Source organism: Eublepharis macularius, chromosome 12, assembly GCF_028583425.1.
Source record: "Eublepharis macularius isolate TG4126 chromosome 12, MPM_Emac_v1.0, whole genome shotgun sequence".
Classification (NCBI taxonomy): Eukaryota; Metazoa; Chordata; class Lepidosauria; order Squamata; family Eublepharidae; genus Eublepharis; species Eublepharis macularius.
This window is the reverse complement of record NC_072801.1, coordinates 50479745-50499238: the sequence shown is the minus strand read 5'-3', so window position 1 is coordinate 50499238 and position 19494 is coordinate 50479745. Positions and strand designations below refer to the sequence as shown.

General features: G+C 41.2%; 2 protein-coding genes across 2 annotated transcripts; both read right to left on the bottom strand.

Annotated features, from left to right (window-relative positions):
* Positions 1-1326: 1326 nt before the first annotated feature.
* On the bottom strand, positions 1327-2301 carry LOC129339196 (olfactory receptor 2AP1-like). The gene has a single exon (XM_054993797.1). It carries the CDS (start codon positions 2299-2301, stop codon positions 1327-1329), a length of 975 nt encoding a protein of 324 aa, XP_054849772.1.
* A 15253-nt stretch (positions 2302-17554) lies between these two features.
* On the bottom strand, positions 17555-18484 carry LOC129339195 (olfactory receptor 2AP1-like). Its single transcript, XM_054993796.1, has one exon. The coding sequence runs from the start codon at positions 18482-18484 to the stop codon at positions 17555-17557; it is 930 nt and encodes a 309-aa protein (XP_054849771.1).
* Positions 18485-19494: the final 1010 nt, after the last annotated feature.

The following is a 19494-nucleotide window of genomic DNA, read 5'->3' as shown; positions in this document are numbered from 1 at the left end:
AGTGACCAATGTAAGGTTTTTGTAATAGAGAGTAGAGATAGGCACAGAACAACAACAACAACAAAAAAGAACCATGAAATTTGTGGTTCATGGATTTTAATGAACCCCAAACCACGAACCGGCACGGAATTAGGGCCAATTATGACCCAGTTTGTGGTTCATGGGGTTTAAATACCACTTTCCAGCCGCTTAGCAGCAGCAGGGAAAGGAACATTCAACAGTTTTAAGGGCCCTTCCCTGCCTTGCGAGCAGCAGGTCCTTTTAAACTATCCCCTAAAAGGACCTGCCCTTCCAAGTCCCTTAAAGGGGCAGTTTAAATGTCCATTGGGTCATTTAAACTGCCCCTGTAATACGACCCAACAAACCAGTATAAAGTTCATGGAAGTTCCGTGTAAAGAGCTTCCACGAACCCTGGTTCATGAACCATGAACCAGCCTGTTTCGTGGGTGGGTGGGTGGGGGGGGTTTGGGGTCATAATTAGGTTCATGCCCATCTCTAACAGAGAGATCTGAATATGTATATTCAACAGGGCCCGGAGGCTATTATGTGACTGCCCACCAAGTATCCTCTGTTGGTTCTTCTAAGCCAAGAATGGAACACAATTATATGCCCATTCATGCCTCCTCCTTTGTAGCAGGCTTGGAAGACAGTTGTTCCCTTTTCCAGATAGCTTTCTTCATGAATTTAGTTCTTTCTAAGTTTTTTTCCCATTATTGTTTTTGTTTGGACTCACCTTTCTTAATACTCGCAGAACCAAAGCATTAAAGAACCACAGTTAAGTTAATCGTTCTAGTGGGTGAAGTATCTGTGCTTAGGATGGCTGCAATCCTAGGAATACTTTCCAGAGACTAAGCCCTTTAAAATAAAATGTGACTTACTTCCAAACAGCCCTGCTTAGGCTTGTTCCCTAAAATTCATTCAAATGCTCTACATAGAAATTGGAAAAAAAAAACCCACAGGAAATCATATATAGGGCTAAATAACTTACTACCTGCAGATGTAGTGGATGAAATAAAACAATGAGAGAGATTTCAAAATACAGACACTTCTTATTAATCTTGTGGACATTAAATAAATAAGACTTTTAAAAAGTATAAAGTTGTCCCCCGCCCCAGTATGTATGAAAGGTAGAATCTCTCCCTTCTACTCTAAGTAGACTTTTGACCAAATGAATACTCTTCTGATGGAGCAATAGAAAAAGATTCCTTCCATGCTGAAAGGCATGCCTTGTTTGAGAAAGGAGGTAATAGATTCAATGCAACATTTTTGTAACTGTTATTTTTTACTTTTTTTTTAAAGAGAGAAATATGACCGACCACAATTTTATTACATGCTAATTACATTCACCAGTGACATGGGATTTCTTTTGTATAGCACAAGTCTACCAATATTATTTTTCAGGGCCACTTTGACCTCCTTGTTTCTCAGGCTGTATATGAAAGGGTTGACTAGAGGGGGCAAAGCAATGTACAACAGGGAGGAAAATTTTTGCATGCCTCCGTTGACTTCAGCTTTTGGTAACATATACACAATCATCAGAGATCCATAGAAAATTGAAACCACAATCAAGTGAGAGGAGCAGGTAGAAAAGGCCTTTTGCCTCCCAGTGGCTGAAGGGATTTGCAAGATGGCCACTATAATAAAGACATAAGATGTCAGGGTTAGAAGAAAAGGAGGAAGTGTGAATAGGGCAGCTACCACTAAACTTACTGTTTCTATAAGGCTGGTGTCACTGCAGGATAGTTTTAGGAGTGGGACATAGTCACAAAAATAATGGTTCATTTCATTGGGTCCACAAAAAGTTAATTGTAACATCAAAATGAGTACTATCAAAAACCCTAGAAACCCATTGATCCAAGATACAGCTGATAACTGGACACAAGTCTGAAGGTTCATTATTGTTGCATAATGCAATGGCTTACACACTGCTAGATACCGGTCATAAGACATCACACAGAGTAAACAGCATTCTGTAGCTAACAAGCAACCACAGAGATACCATTGTGTGAGGCAGCTGCTGAAAGAAATTATTCTGTTCCCAGTGAGGAGAGCCAGAAGCAGCCTTGGGAAGATAGTGGAGCTATAGGAAGCCTCCAAGAAAGAGAGGTTCCCCAAGAAGAAATACATAGGTGTGTGAAGATGCTGATCAAAGATAACAAGTACAACTATGAGAATGTTTCCAGTCATGGTCACAATGTAAATCACTATAAACATCAGGAAAAGAGGAATATGTAGCTCATAGAAGTCCCCAAATCCCAGCAGGATGAATTCTGTGATCTTCGTTTGGTTTCCAGGTGACATCATATAGAAATAGTCAATAGCCCTTGAAAAGTAAAAAACAAAACGACAAAAAAAATAAAAGGTAATAATAATAAAAGATAATATGCTAGGTAGTCTTTTCCTTAGTCTGGTCAATTTAAGGTGTTATGATGATGGATATAGCTTGGCATGTACATTCAGTTGTCCCAGGCAGGTGGATATATGAACACATGCAGCTGCTTTATACTGAATCAGTCCATTGATCCATCAAGGTCAGTATTGTCCACTCAGACTCACAGTGGCCCTCCAGAATCTTAGGTAGAAGCAGGGCTTTTTTTCTGGGAAAAGAGGTGGTGGAACTCAGTGGTGGAACTCAAGACTGCACAATGACATCACTTTGGGTCAGCTGGAATAAGAGGGGAGTTTTTTTAAGTTTAAATTGCCCTCAGTGGAAATGGTCACATGGCCGGGGGGCCCGCCCCCTGATCTCCAGACAGAGGGGAGTTTAGATTGCCCTCCATGCCACTTGGCAGCATGGAGGGCAATCTAAACTCCCCTCTGTCTGGTGATCAGGGGGCAGCCCTCCTGGCTATGTGACCATTGTTAATAGGTTCCGGAACTCTGTTCCACTGCATTCCCGCTGAAAAAAAGCCCTGGGTAGAAGCCTTTTCTAACCCCTTCTGCCTGACCCTTTTCACTGGAGAAAGCAAGGACTGAATCTGGGATCTTCTGCATGTGAAGCAGATGCTGTAGCATTGAACTGCAGCCCCTCCCAGATGCTAAAATCTGACTAACCAACTACAACCCCTGACTCGTCTTCCTCACACTTGGGTTACTTTTGAGAAGATTTCCCCAGTTCCATTCTTCTCCATGACTTAGTTCCACCATGACACATTACTTTTCAATTCTTGTTTAACAGGATTTCTTAGATTTGACCATGCACTGTCTGCCACAGCTTTCCATTCCTTCAGTCCATTTTCACTCCCTCGGTCACATTTGTGCAATGTAAAACATTACAAAAAATTGAAAGCAATCTCCTTATAATCATACATACAAGCACACCATGATTTTGGAGAAGGGGTGGAGAGGGGTGTTATTGATGAAAATATGCACTCCTGTGCATTGTTTAATAAGCATGTTTGTACAACCATGGTGTTGGTGAGTGCCCTTAAGTCATAGCTGACTTATAGCGACCCCTGGTAGGGTTTTCATGACAAGAGACTATCAGAAGTAGTTTGCCATTGTCTGCCTCTACAACACTGGTTTTCGTTGGAGGTCTCCCATCCAATTACTAACCAAGGCCGACCCTGCTTAGTTTCTGAGATCTGACAAGATCAGGCTCACCTGGGATATCCAGGTCAGGGCTCATATATCTGTACATATAACAATAACAAGATTACATTTTTCATCTGTAACACACCACATACAAAACCCTTGATGCAGTCATATATATAAACACATCAAGATTGTTTTTTTGGAGATGAGGGCCATTGATTCTTCTATGAGCATTAGAAATAATTAAGAACCATCAAGTCACAATCAATTCGTGGCGATCCCAGGACCATGGGGGTTTCAAGGCAAGAGATGAGGAGAGGTGGTTAGCAATTGCATCCCTCTGTGTAGAAATCCATGAATAACATGAAGGAACTGACAAGACAGGTAAGTATTAAGAAAGACAGTTTATGGAGTATAACGTTACCTTTCTGAGGAAGTAATTCAATGTTGTGAAAATCTTTTGGTCCATTCAGTCTGTCCTTTTGAGGACTTTTCCCCCTCCTGTCTCATTTGTTTTTAGTGTATCTCTCAATATCAAGATTTATGCTTTCTTATAGGTATGTCTGTTTTAACATCCTGTGTAGCATGTTTTATATTGTATATTTCATTAAGATATATATTTTTGGCTTTGTTATTTAAGTGAAAGAAAACAATATTTATAGTCTTTTCCCTAAATACCAGCATGACAAACTTAATACTCAATTAACGGAACTAGTATCCTCAAAGGAATATTAGACTGAGAGTAAAAATGTGAGTCTCCCAAGGCATCATTTTTCTTGTAGAAGAAACACACTATATAGAAGTGAGTGGCTGTGGTGTCTGACTGGCTGAGGAGCATTCATTACTTTGCAATTCTTACTGTCTGTATACATTGGTCCAAGTGTTGCTAAACAAAGTGTCACCTGAAGAAAGATTCAAAAGTGGCCTATTCCCCCTATCTAACACGTGAATATGCTGAAGAAAGTTCGAAAAGCTCAACAAGAGCCAATAGAGATAAAGTACTGGTAGTTCCTTGTATGAATGTAGATCCACCAGTTTCCCCTCCTGTGGCAGACCTCCAATGCCCACCCCCACCCCCCAGTATCATTTCTGTGAGAAGTCCTCACAAGGAACTTTTGAGGGAAGTTCTACTTCATGAATGTAAATCAATACGCTGTTGGAAGTCTTCAGTGGATTGAAGCCTTGAAGTTCCTAGCAGTATATTTTCTTTGAAAAGAAAAAGTGTTCTGATTAAGACCAGAACACTGACATGTGGGGGAAGAGTGTTTTAAACTTACTCCTACTGCATGTTCTTGAACTAGACAACTAATGGGGCTACTAGTTGCCTCATTGATGCAAACATACAGGTCCTATAACAGGTAATGGCATAAGGGTGTGCTTAAAACTCTTTCCCACAAAGCCATATTATTCTTTTCCCTCCTTGGAAATTTTCCCTACATGATCCAGCCTGCCAGATGATCACAAATGCACTCTCACATCTGGAATATCCAGCAGATCAGCAAAGCTACTGGGGAGGAATCTGAGGAGGGAGGTGATCCCGTAGGTATGCTGGAAGAAGGCCGTGAAGAGCTTTGTATGTGATAACCAATGCCATCCAGGCTCAGAGCAGCTATGCAAAATCCCTCTACTATTTTCTTTTTAAAAAAATATTATTATTATTATTATTATTTCATTACAACAAACAAAAACTAACATGGACAACCGATATATAAAAAAAGGAAGGGAGGGAAGCGGGGAGGGAGACATACCAATTGACACACTTTATAGAACTTCATTAAACTTGTTATTTAGTCAATAGTTCTTCCATATTCCCTTTGTCTTTACTAAATATATAACAACAACAACAACAACAACATTCTATTTATATACCACCCTTCAGGACAACTTAATGCCCACTCAGAGCGGTTTACAAAGTATGTTATCCCCACAACAAAACATCCTGTGAGGTTGGTGGGGCTGAGAGAGCTCCAGAGAACTGTGACTAGCCCAAAGTCACCCAGCTGGCTTCAAGTGAAGGAGTGGGGAATCAAACCCAGCTTTACAGATCAGAGTCCCGCACTTTTAACCACTACACCAAACTGGCTCTCTTCAACCTTAATGAGAAAATATCCCCATTACTTCTCCATATTTCAGCATAATATTTAAGGCCTACCATAAAATTGTAATTTTCAAACCCACAGATCATTAACTCTGACTTCTCTTTCACATACAGAAAGTCCATGAAAAGTTTCCAGATCTTCACAAAGTTAGTTGTTGTTTTATCTTTATTCTCACCATCATTAAGTAATAGCTTTAATACATCAAAGTTCAAAGCAAAAGAAAACAATTCCAATATTACTTGATCTTTGATGATTTGTGGATACCTTCCAATGCTTCATCTTCAAGGCCCTTCTCTGCAATAGTTTTAAACTTTGCTGGGTCCAAGCAGGATAAATCTTTATACTTTCTCCTCAATCTCTTGTCTCTTCTCCTCTTTCTTCTTTCTTGCTCTACCATTTAAGTCCATTAGTATGCCCCTTATAACCGCCTTATAAGCATCCCAAACTTTATCAGTTGGTACTTCTTTATTCACGTTATATTGTATGAAAAACTTTGTCTCTCTTCTCAATATTTCCATATTCTCTTTTTCCTGTAACAAATCCTCATTTATTCTCCATGCTTTCCTTTTCCTCCTTTTCCCCAGCTTCCACATAATTGGGTTGTGATCTGAGCCTACCATCGGCATTATTTCTACATCTTTAGTCCATAACGCCAAATCTTTTGAGGCCCAGATCATGTCAATTCTTGATAATGTGGAGTGCCTTGCAGAATAAAAAGTAAACTGTCTGCTTTTAGGATACTCTCTCCTCCATACATCTTCAAGAGTCTCTTGTTGAATCAGCTCAAAAAAAAGCTTTGGTAATAGTCCTCTTTTCTTTTGTGCCATTGTAGTCTTTTTATCCAGTTCCAAATCTGTCACTCCATTGAAGTCTCCAGCAAGAATTATCTGGTCATATGAAAGATCATCTAAATGCTTCCTCAAATCCTCAAAGAAGCTCTCTTTTGCACCGTTGGGTGCATAGATTCCGACTACCAACACTCTCTTTAAATTCCAAGTACATTCCACTGCTACAAATCTGGCTTCCACATCTTTCATTATGAATTTTGGTTGCAGCTCCTCTTTTACATACAACACCACTCCTCTTTTTTTCTTACTTGAGGCCGCTACAAAGTCTTTGCCCAATTTTCCCAGTTTTAGATATTTTACATCCTGTTTTCGAATATGAGTCTCTTGCAAACAAACAATATCACATTTTTGTTTTAGTAGCCAGTGAAAAATATTTTTTCTCTTATTCGGTGAGTTTAGTCCATTTACATTCCAAGATAACACTTTACACTCCATATTCATAATCTTGTTGGTAAGTCTTTTTCATTGTCCCTTATAAATCGCTCCATCTCCCGCTCAGATCTGATACGCTTTTTGGCGCCTCCAAATTCGAAGGACAAACCCTCTGGGAGCTCCCATCTGTACCTGATTTTCATGTCCTTCAGCATCTGGATTAGCGCTTTATATTTTTTCCGATCTAGTAACACTGATCTGGGTAGTTCCTTCATTATAATGATTGTCTTGCCATCGATCTCCAATGGATCTTGAAACTGTTTAGTCACAATCTTCTCTTTCATATTTCTTGTTGTAAATTGTACAATCACGTCTCTTGGTACTTTTCTCTGGGTTGCAATTCTCGAGTTCACACGATATGCCACATCTAGGATAGCCACAACATCCTCCTCCTCCTTCCCCAGGTATTCAGCTAACACCTCCGTCATCTGCTCTTGCGCTGTCTTTCCTTCCATTTCCGGCAGGCCGCGAAATCTGAGCTGCTTCTCCATATGTCTACTTTCCGCAACCACCATCCTTCCCCTCATCAACCTCATCTCTGTTTGTTGCGTATCTGCTAAGTTCTCCATCGCTCCTTCTACTGTTTTAACTCTCTGCTGCGTTCCTTGTAATTCACTTTGTATTGTTTCCATACCTTTCTTCACTTCTGACAGCTCCGATTTTACTTCTGACAGCTCCGATTTTACTGTCTGTTTAACCTCTTTGATCAGCTCCAATTTCATGTCTTTAAATTCTTTAATCACCTCCAAAAGTTTTTTATCCAGGTTTTCTATTGCCGATTGCCACTCTTTCTTCGACATCGTGGGGCTTGCTTTAGCTCGCTCCCACGAATCCGCTCTCTTCCTTAGCTCCGTGGCGTTAAATTTAGTACCTTTTTTATTTCAAATGTCCCGGTCTTCTTGCATAAATTAATTTTAAAGGGTCCAAAATGTCGGGCGTCTTTTCTCTATGGTCTCTCTATGATTTTATAATCCAATATGGCCTACTTCCTTTTCCGCTGAAGCCGCGACCCTTCCCCTCTCAAAGATGGCGATTCCCTTCTTCCTGCCCTCCAGCAAGGGCCGCTTCTCTCCAGCCGCTCTATTGTTGTTACGCACTTCCTGTCTCCCGTCTTCCCACAGCAGGTCTCGCGATGGTGTCTTTTTCTCACAGCTCCAAAGCCACAGGTATTCAAAACAATAATCCGATTTCTTTAATAACTTCTTTAAACTTAGTCTCTTTTCTAATACAACTCCTGCCGGAGTTTCCCCTCCTTTTCGCTAGTCTGTTGCAGTTTAAAAGTCTACTTTTTTTCCTCTCTGTTTTTATCAATCTGTCCCGTATCGGAAGATAGTGATCTTTACCTTCCCTTCACTTTCCTCGGGTTGTAATCGCTGTTTCGATTTCAAGTTCTCCTTTCCACTTCTTCCCCCAATCGAAGCTTGGGTATGTAGGTCTTATGCCAGCCGAATTGGCCCCAAAACTGCCGCAGAGATTGTAGCCGACCCGTCGCAAGGTGGGACCTCAAGGATCGGGAGGGGACCCGTTATGTAGAGCCCCCCCCTCGTCCGAGATCTAACTCACCCTAGGGTCTTGAGCGTTCTTTGCCTGCTCTCCGCCTGAGAGCAGTCGGCCGCGGGCTATTTTTCACCCCGCCGGCCGCTTAAAACGGCAGTCCGGTCAGCTCCACAAATGGAGCTGCGTTAGACCTCCATGAATCCCCAAGCCGGAAGTCCCCCAAGCCGGAAGTCAGAATCAGAAAGCATTTGAGGGTGCAAATAAACCTGGGAAGTACCTGGCATGGCAACTGAAGAAGAGAAGGGAAAAGAAAACAATAAATAAAATTTGTGAAGATGATAAAACGTATTTGGAACAGAATACCATTAGTAGAGCCTTTTATAAATTCTACGCTAAACTGTATAATAAGAAAGAAGTAAATAAAGATTCAATAGCGTCATATCTGGAGAAAATGACACTTCCAGAAATCTCGGACGCTTGGAGAAATAAACTGAACAGTGAAGTAACGGATGAGGAAATAAGTAAGGCAATACAATCTGCAAATTTAGGAAAGGCGCCAGGGCCAGACGGACTTACAGCTAAATTTTATAAGACTATGGCCAATGAGCTGGCACCATTCCTAAAGGAGGTGATCAATGGAGTTTTAAGGGATCAAAGGATTCCAGACACTTGGTCTGAAGCGAACATATCATTGATCCCAAAAGAGGGCCAAGACTTGACTAGTGTGAAAAATTACAGACCTATATCGTTACTCAACAATGATTATAAAATCTTTGCGAAGATACTGGCGGAGAGACTGAAGGGGTGGCTTTCGGAAGTTATAGAGGAGGAGCAAGCAGGCTTTCTGCCAGACAGACAAATAAGAGATAATTTAAGGACAGTGATTGATGCTATTGAATATTATGATAAGCGTTGTGATAAAGAGGTTGGTTTCTTCTTTGTTGACGCTGAAAAGGCATTTGACAACTTAAACTGGGACTTTATGTTTGCCACTATGGAAAAGCTACAATTAGGAGAAAGATTCATCAGAGCAATTAAGGAAATTTACAGAGACCAGACTGCAGCAATTGTGGTGAATGATGAATTGACCAAGAAATTGACTATAAGCAAAGGAACAAGACAAGGTTGCCCGTTGTCTCCACTGTTGTTCATTTTAGTATTGGAGATTCTGATGATACAAATACGACAAGACGAGGAAATTCGAGGAATAAAAATAAAGGACTATTCATACAAGGTCAGAGCGTTTGCGGATGACATAATGTTAATTGTAGAGGACCCACTGGAGAACATGCCAAAAGTGATAGATAAGATCAAGGAGTTTGGAGACTTGGCAGGTTTCTTCATTAACAAAAAGAAGTCAAAGATACTATGCAAAAACATGACTAAGCAGAAACAACAATTGTTAATGGAAACAACGGATTGTGAAGTAACAAGTAAGGTGAAATATTTGGGAATTGAACTGACTGCAAAGAATATAGATTTGTTCAAGAATAATTATGAAAAATTGTGGATTCAGATTGAGAGAGACTTGATTAAATGGAATAGGCTCAATCTGTCATGGTTGGGTAGGATTGCAGCGGTTAAAATGAATGTGTTACCAAGAGTGATGTTTTTGCTACAGACAATACCAATCATCAGAGACTCTAAACAATTTGAAAAATGGCAGAGGAAAATATCAGATTTTGTATGGGCAGGCAAGAAGCCTCGAGTGAAAATGAAAGTTTTACAAGAGGCAAAGGAAAGAGGCGGAATGCAACTGCCCAACCTGAGACTTTACCACGATGCAATCTGCCTAGTTTGGTTGAAAGAGTGGATGACATTAAAGAACAAGAAACTATTAGCCCTAGAGGGATATAAAAAAATATTTGGATGGCATGCATACCTATGGCATGACAAAGTAAAGGTCAACTCGATGTTCCTGCACCATTTTGTACGGAGAAGTCTATACACAATCTGGAAGAAGTACAGAATTTATCTACAAGAAGGAACTCCTTGGTGGGTGGTTCCATATGAGGTGATAGACCCGAGAGCTGTTGATAATGAAAGACAATGTTTGACTTATAAAGAAATAACTAAAATAGAAGCATCTAAACTTAGAATAAAGACGCAAGAGGAACTATCACCGAATTACGACTGGTTCCAGTATAGACAGATCAGAGATTTGTATAACTCGGACTCTGTAAAGGGAGGTATACGAATAGAGAATTCGGAACTAGAGCAGACCCTTCTTAAAGAGGACAAGAAAAGAATATCCAAGGTATACCAAGTACTGTTGAAATGGTATACTGAGGATGAGACAGTTAAAACACAAATGGTGAAATGGGCTATAAATTTTAACAAAGAGATAACAATGGAGGCATGGGAATACTTGTGGAAGACTACAATGAAGACAACGACATGTACAAATATTAAAGAGAATATCTATAAAATGATTTATCGTTGGTACATGACACCAAAGAAGATTGCGCTAGGGAATTTGAACACTTCTAATAAATGCTGGAAATGTAGGAAGCATGAGGGCTCCCTCTATCATATGTGGTGGTCGTGTGAGGTAGCTAGGCAGTACTGGGGGGAAATAATAAGAGAAATGAGTGAAATTTTACAATTTCAAATAAATAAGAACCCAGAACTCCTGCTACTAAACTTGGGAATGGAGGGAATTCCAGCCCATCATAGGACGTTGATATTTTATATGACAGCAGCAGCTAGACTTTTGTATGCGCAAAAATGGAAAGTACAAGAAGTGCCAACTATTGAAGATTGGACCTACAAATTGCTGTACATGGCAGAAATGGACAAGATGACAAGAAAACTGAGAAATCTGGACTCAGGGCAGTTTAACACAGATTGGGAGAAGCTGAAACAATATCTGGAGAAGAAATGGGAGGTGGGAGGAAAACTGTGGCAGTTTGAGAACTACTGAAGTATAATAAAATGTAGAGGGGGGTGACTTTACCGGGGGGGGGAAGAGATAAATGTGAATTTATAAGCAGTTAGATTAACAGATTGATATATATATAGATATATATTGGTTAATAAATAGAATATTGATAGAAAATAATTAAGGATAAGGATTAAATATACGGATTGAGTAATCAACAATACTTTCTTTCTTTGATAAGATTTGTATAATGCACCAAACTGAATGTATAGACGAGTCAAATTGATTGACTATGTGACGAGAGTTATATAGAATTACCATAAAAAGATAGAATGAGTAATACATAGAGAATAAGTCAAATTGTTTGATTTAAATGTGTAAGATTTTTATGGTTTATGATATATAGGTTTATGATATATAGAAATATTCAAAATTGGAAAATGGGATAAATTGTTTATCCAAGATGGAAACAAAGACTTACAGTTTGGGTATACAATAAGAAAAGTAGTTAAGGATGTACTGCTTAGTATAATGGAGAATATGTATTTGTTTTAGATAGAGAAATTTAATAGAAGTAAGGGAAAAGGGACAAAGGGTTGGAAAACTGTTGGAAGTCAACAAAAGGGGGGGAAAGGGAGGGGGTTAGAAATGAAAAATTTGGGGAAAATTGAATGTAAATGTAAAAATAACGGATTCTAACCCAATAAAAATTTTTTCAAAAAAAAAAAAAGGATAAATCTTTATACAAAGCATGAATCTAGTGACTGGACAAGGGGGAAATAGAAGGAGAAAGGCAGAAATGGTTGCAGATATGAGGTAGGAGGAAGATTGCATTTTGGGGATCGGTTGCCAGATCCAGGCTGTGAAACTTCTGGAGGTTTAGGTATGGAGCCTCGGAGGACAGAGAACTCATTGGGGTGCAATGCCACAGAGTGCTTGCGCATGCACGCACACACACACACACATACACACACACGAACACATGTTATTTTGCTTGTGTTCTCCACTCCCTGCCGGCTCTGCAGCCCATCCACACCCCAAGCTTCTCTTTCTCTTTCATGTACACACATACACACACACATTCTTTTGCTTGCTTACTCCACTCGCCTGTTGGGCCTCATAGCTAGAGATGGGCACGATCCACATTACGATCGGAAAAAACTCACGATAATGGCAATCATGTGATCAGGACCCGGCGGATCGTGCTCGGCCACGGCCAATGATGCAGCAATCGGAGGGGGGGCTGGATCAGGGCGATTGTGCTCGGATCGGGAAGCCAGACACTCAGGCGCCAGCAATCTATTCCCCTGGCAACGCAGCCAGGGGAATGCCTGAGCTGTGTTTGCCCTCCTTCTGTCGCCCTGGAAACCCGAATGGAAGCCCAGCTTTCCTTGATCAGCAGGGCTTCCTTCCAACCATGGAGCAGCAACACACTCACCACCAGTTGGGAGAAGACACCCAGGGGAGGGAGGGGGAAGGGGGTGTTTTGTAGCCATGGACACTTCAATCTCATCCCTGCAAACCCTGATAGGCAGCAACTGACAGCCAAACACAGGCCAGACCCCCCCCCGCTACCTGAGGGGAGGCGGCTCATCGCCGTCTCCCTGTGCCCACCAGGCCCGGTGGCCATCGCCAGCACCCATCTTCCCACATAGCTGGGAATAGCAGCACGCCCTGCTTTGGCCTCCATGATCCACGGCTCAGGAACAGGAGATGATTGGTGTGGATCGTTTATTGGGGATCGTCGCCAGCGCCGATCCACAATCGGCTGGATTGTTAATTTATTTTGTTTTTTTTATTTTTTATAATATTTTTTATTTTTCAATATCTAACATAGAAAACTACTACATACATACATAACCTACAAAACAGTAACTACAAAAGACTACAATAACACAAGGGATGGGGAAAAAGGGAGAAAAAAGAGAAAGGGAGGGAGGGGTGGAAAAAAGGGGAAGGTGACCTACAAACACTAAACAATACATTTCAATGCTTTCCCTTCATACTGCCATAGTAAAAAAAAAATAGCTTAATAAAATAGTGACGGAGTGGTTGATCATACAAATTACAAATTACAGTTCAAATTAAATCTTTTCCCCTCCCCTGGGCCTCGGGCACAATTCCCTCTGCGCAGCTACTGCCGGAGCGCCCATTGCCTCCCCCCTCCCTTCAGGTTTCGGATCCTCTTCTTTTTGCTTGGTGTCTGGTCCCAATTCTGAATTTTTATCCACAAAATCCCTTAGCTGATCTTCCGAATTAATCTTGTAAGCTTTATCTTTATAACTAAACCCGATTCATTCCGGGAGTAGCCATTTGTACTTTATGTCCCGTTCCCTCAAAAGAGCTGCCAACATCTTGTACTTAAATCTTTTCTTCCGCACTAAAAATGGAACATCCTACAATATCTTGACTTTATTTCCCAGAAAGTCCAATTCCGCATTGTATGAATTATATAGGATACTGTCCCGGACCCTCCTAGATGAAAACTCGATAACAATTTCACGAGGCAGCTGCCGCTTTGTTGCATATTTTGAAGATGCCCGACGGACTCCCAAAATGGCGCTTTTCACTTCTTCTTTAGTTGTCGCTAAAAGTTCCGAGGCGAGATCCCATAAATCCTCTTTTTCCTCCTCTTTAACATTCTGGAGACGCAAAATGGTTTGTGTTCGCTCCACTTGCAGTCCGATCAGCTGGTTTTCCACCAACTTTAATTCCCTGTTCGTTGCTCTCGTGACGCACTTTCCCGGGCAGACTTCTCTGCCCCCCCGCTGCTTCTTTAATGGCTTTCACATCGCTTTCAATTAAGCCCACCCTTTGATCTGTTTCATTCAGCTTGTCAACAAAGGGTTTTATGGCTTCCATAACCGCTCTTTTAACCAGTTCCTCAAGCGTCGCGCCCCTCTGCAAGGCCGCCGTAACTGACTTGCCAAGAGAAGGACTCTGCTTTTTTGCTGCCATTTTAGGGGGGGGGAACCGCCAATCTTCCGAGACTCTATGAGGGGGGAAAAATCCGAGTCTTCTAACCTTCAGACCCCACCACTCCTCACATACGCTTGTAGTAACAGAAGGGATTCGCTTACTTGCAGGCTTTCGCCTAATCCTGCTCCTTGCTGTTTTCCATAGCCCGGCAGCACACTAGGTGCCGCGCTCGTCTGCCGGCCTCCATGAGGACAAACGGGCGATTTACCCCCTGCCTCGATCTGTCAGAGGGCTCTTCCCGCCGCGTCCCGGACTCAGACTCCCTGCCTGAGAGTCTGGGGGCTAACCTTTGCAGATCAGCCGCCCGGCCAGGTGGCTCGGCCGCTTCCTCTCGGACCTGCCGAGAGGAGCGTCCGACATGGCTGCGAAAACGAAACCGAATCGATTGTTAATTTATTTTGGATCATGCCCATCTCTACTCACAGCCTTTCCCCCAGCACGCACACGCACACACACACACAACAGTGCTGGCTGCCCAGGTGGGAAAAGTTCTGTTCTCCTGTGGCAGGGCAGAGCACCAGGAGGACAGCCAGGCAGTAGGCAGCCACAGCTCCTGAGAGGCAAACCTTGTGCTCGGTGGGGGTGAGGACTACCTACTTCAGTACAGGGCCTCAACCCTGGGCTGAAGGGGGGGTGGAGCCCACCCAGGAGGATCCCTGCACTGAGCTAATGAGCTCTAAACTGGTGGAGGGGGGAGACAGTAGGCAGCCACCAGCCCTCCAGCAACCAGGGCACTCTAGCCTTCCACTCTATGTTACCATAGAGATTTGGAGGAAGGAAATTCTAGAGCATCCCCTGGCAGCTGCAATTTTTCTCCCGCTGTGGGATTCTTCTAAATTGGGGGATTTTTAACATATTTTTTAATGTTTAAGGGGGCCCACAAGGCCCACTTGCCATTGGGCAAGCTGACACCTTGGCCAGTCTACCACTGGGTATAGTACTCTAGTAATACTATTAGAGAAACTTTACTTCCATTTTACCATTTTATGACAGCATAACTATTTGCATCTTTAATGTTAACTTACTCAAAATAACATTATGTCATCCATTACATCTACATAGATAATTAAAGGAGAGAAAATACATGTGTCCATTAAAATATCTTACCCAAAGATAAGCAGTTCATAAGCAAGGAGCCTCTTCTAAGAATAACTCCCTAATCATATTCCATATTCATCATAGGTTTTAAAGATTTTCTTTCAATAATGCTGTCCTACAGGATAAGAGTGTACCTTTTTGGCTAATTAATTATATTATAACTTTTAAAACTATATAAAATTATCTATTCTTGAATATCTTCTTAAAATATATAAAAACTAGTTCATCCTTGCTAATTTTTATTAAAGCCTATTTAAAAATAGAGATTGCAAGTTTGTCATATATATGAACATCTGTTGGCCCTAAACCAATACACCCCATCTTTGTACTATATCTTCTGTGAAGTTGGGTATTCTTGCTTTTTTAGATGCTTCTCACACCTAGCTCCTATTAGGGTTATTGGTTAGTTAGTTGTAGCAATGTTGCACAGTCAGGGAAGCATTTTTATTTAATACAAAACCTCTGAGAGACATGTTTGAATTAGAGGGAAGCATGGAATCCAGTGTGGTGAAACATTATCCAAGCCAGTATATTACAACAGATAAAACTTATTTTATTGAGCCTGATTCATGTTCACATGTATTCTTGCAGTAGCATAGGAAAACTTAGAAACCTGATCTAAATAAAACTATTCCCTATCACAAGTGGCCAAAAGTGGCAGTATGAGTTTGCCTCTTGAATGCTTGCACAGAAGAGTTTTCCAGAAAGTGTCTTGATTCTTGCAGGAGAAACAAAAGCAACAGGCACAGATAGAGGAGGAGTCAGATAGAAACTTCTAGATGAGACAGAGAGGCATCACACAAATGCACAGTTCACGTCTAATGTAAAAGGGAAGATAGTACTCCCCCCAGTATCATACTGAGTCACTTCTATCCCAACAGGCCCAACACATGATCTCTGGGTTAGACTGTTTCTAATCTACAAAAGGCCAAAGGTGTTCTATTCTTGCTCTCTAGACACCCTATTTGGCATGTTTAGCTGAGAGACTAGGCCAGGCCTGTTTCCAGTGTGGAGAAACAGCCTCCATGATCTTTTGGTCAAGGCATCAGATCCCTTATATTCCTGGCCAGTTTGCTGGCATGGCTTCAACACAGAGAGACTGTTCCTGTGTGCTTTGCATGTGGTGAAAGTAGCTGGATGAAGGGAGGCAGGGGGTGCTTCTGGCTACTCACAGCAGCCATGTCTTCCTTCCACCTCACACTGAGTCACTCTGAGGTCAAGGTGGTCCAGTTGGGGGTGGGCCTAGGGCTGCCATCCTCCAAGTGGGACCTGTAACTGATATCCAGACTACATAATTCAGTTCTGGAGAAAATGGCTGCTTTGGAGAGTGGGGCATTATGCCCCACTGATGTCCCTGCATTTCCAGGCTCCACCCCCAAATCTCCAGGAATTTCCAAACCTAAATTTGGCAACCCTAAGTGACCCCCAAGACATTGATCCACTAAAATTTCCCCCAATGGCCTTAAATACTGCTCTGCCTCTGAGGTATATAAAGCGGGATCTGATCAGTAACAGGAGAGAAAGTACGGTCTATAGGAGATGGAATATGTAAAGATAAGAAAGTAAGGCTAGTGAATTTGGGGAGGAATCTTCAATACCAAGGTCATTTTTTTTTCTTCTCCAGTACTTCAGTATTGTACAGTATTGATAGATAAGGAAAGGAAAGTACGGACTTGTCACTGTCCATGACAGACCCCCCCCCTAATTTTGTAAAACATTGGCTCTTTGTAAATCTGTCTCTATAAACGTAATAGATCATTGAATTAATGAATCTGTCTTTTGAAAATAGCTTTAATTAATTAGATGTTCCTCCCTTGTTAACAAGTGTTTGTTTAATTATAAATAAAAAATATTTTGAAAAAGAGAGTTAAGTGAAAAGCACAGAAAATTAAATACCTTTGGTATGCTGGCCAGGACAACAAATCCAGACAGTATTTTTGTTCAGTCTTGCCCAATTCCCATCCTTGTTACAGTTGTCCATGCAGGACCTGTGATATCAAGTATAGCCTATTGCGGAGGTCAAAATGACCCCCTCCTCCTTTGTACAGCAGGAAAACAGGGGGTTGCATCCCACCCTGTGTCTGTTTTTATATTTACACATTTCTCCAACATCAGATTCCTAGGGATTCATGACAATATGTAGTTTTGTTATGGGTCTCACTGATTAACTGCATGGGTTTGGCTTTTTATGGCACCATCTTCCCAATGATATTTCTTAAAGCCTCTTTGACCTCCTTGTTTCTCAGGCTATATATGAATGGGTTGGCTAGAGGAGGCAACACTACATACAGGAGAGAGGAAAATTTCTGCATACTTCTCTTTCCTTCAGCCTTTGGCAGCATATATACCATCAGCAGAGACCCATAGAAAATAGAAACAACTATCAAGTGAGATGAGCAGGTCAAAAAGGCCTTTCGTCTCCCACACGTGGAAGGAATTTTGAACACCGCCACTATAATATATATGTAGGAAGTCAAGGTTAGAAGAAAAGGAGAAAGTGTATAAATGACAGCTACAACAAAACCCATAATTTCAATCAAGGTGGTATCACTGCAAGAGAGTTTTAGGAGTGGGTAATAGTCACAAAAATAATGATCCATTTCATTGGGGCCACAAAAAGGTGACTGCAACAGTAAAAAGAGCAATATCAAAAAAGCTAAAAATCCATTGATCCATGATGCAATTGCTAGTTGGACGGAAGTCGGAGTCTTCATAATTGTTTCATAATGTAATGGTTTGCAGACTGCGAGATACCTGTCATAAGACATCACACAGAGTAAACAACATTCTGTTGCTATCAAAGAATCACAGAGATACCACTGGGTGAGACAATTGCTGAAAGAAATGATTCCGTTCCCAGTCAAGAGAGCTGAGAGCATCCTTGGAAGTATAATGGAGCTATAACAGGCATCCAAGAAGGAGAGGTTCCCCAAGAAGAAGTACATGGGAGTATGAAGGTGACGATCAAAGATAACTAGCACAAATATTAGAATGTTTCCAGTTATAGTCACAATGTAAATCACTAGAAATATCAGGAAAAGAGGTATCTGAAAGCCATAAAGTTCTCCAAATCCCAGCAGGATGAATTCAGTTATCTTTGTCTCATTTTCCAACATTGTGAGATATAAATAATCAAGTCCTGTTGAAATGGTAACATGCAAATAAAAAAAGTTGAGATATTATTATAGAGGAAAAATGAAGGTTGACTCTAATTACTTCAAAGTGAGATGTGACTGGAGGTAGGAGCTGAAGTAGTGGAGGAAACATCATCCACTGGAACATGTGCCCTCGCTTAGTGGAAGAAGAAAGTGACTATTCCAATCACAATTCCCTTTTTTAAAGTCGAAATCTGACTAATTTATGATGTTTGTAGAAGAGACCATTGGGCACGTGTATGCATTCACCCAGGCAGCTGCCTTAATATGACTGATGCTTACCCATCAGTTTTTCCAAGTTGTACTATTGTACAGAATCCCACAGAGAGTAAGCATCTTGCCCTCTACATCTAGCTTTCTGTGGCTGTGTGTGTGTAAATTAGTGCGCATCAGGCTACCTTGGACTTTGAGGAGGGCACTCGGTATAATGACTAACTAGTCACTTGTGGTCCTGTGATTGTACAGTCAAAGCAGAGTCAAAACAAGAAAGCACTTGATTCACTGACAGTCCTTTACATGCAGCTTCAAATAAAAAATGCATTTTAAAACTAATCTGCATATCTGACTAGCCATTTACTACAACACTTACAGTGCTATATTATACATGTGTATTCGGAAGCAAGTTGCACTGAAGTCGTTCATGTGTCTTTCTCCCAAGTAAGTCTATTTATGATTGCAGCCTTTGTCCACACTACTATTTTCAGCAGTTCATGCACCACCAGTTCACAGTATATTCATTCTATTGTCCAGTCTTCAGTGTCTTTTAAATCATAATCAATATAATTTTAGAACTAAATTCTTGTGTTTTTTTGGAGGGAGGGGGATATATGAGAATATATTCCAGGAAAAAAATGGAAATAAGAAACTCTTAGGAAGTTGAGAAGGGAGTGAAAAACCCGTCATATGAATAACTAGATTGAAAATGAGCTAATTTCCTTCCTAAACTTGAGAAATACAATTTGGAAAACAAG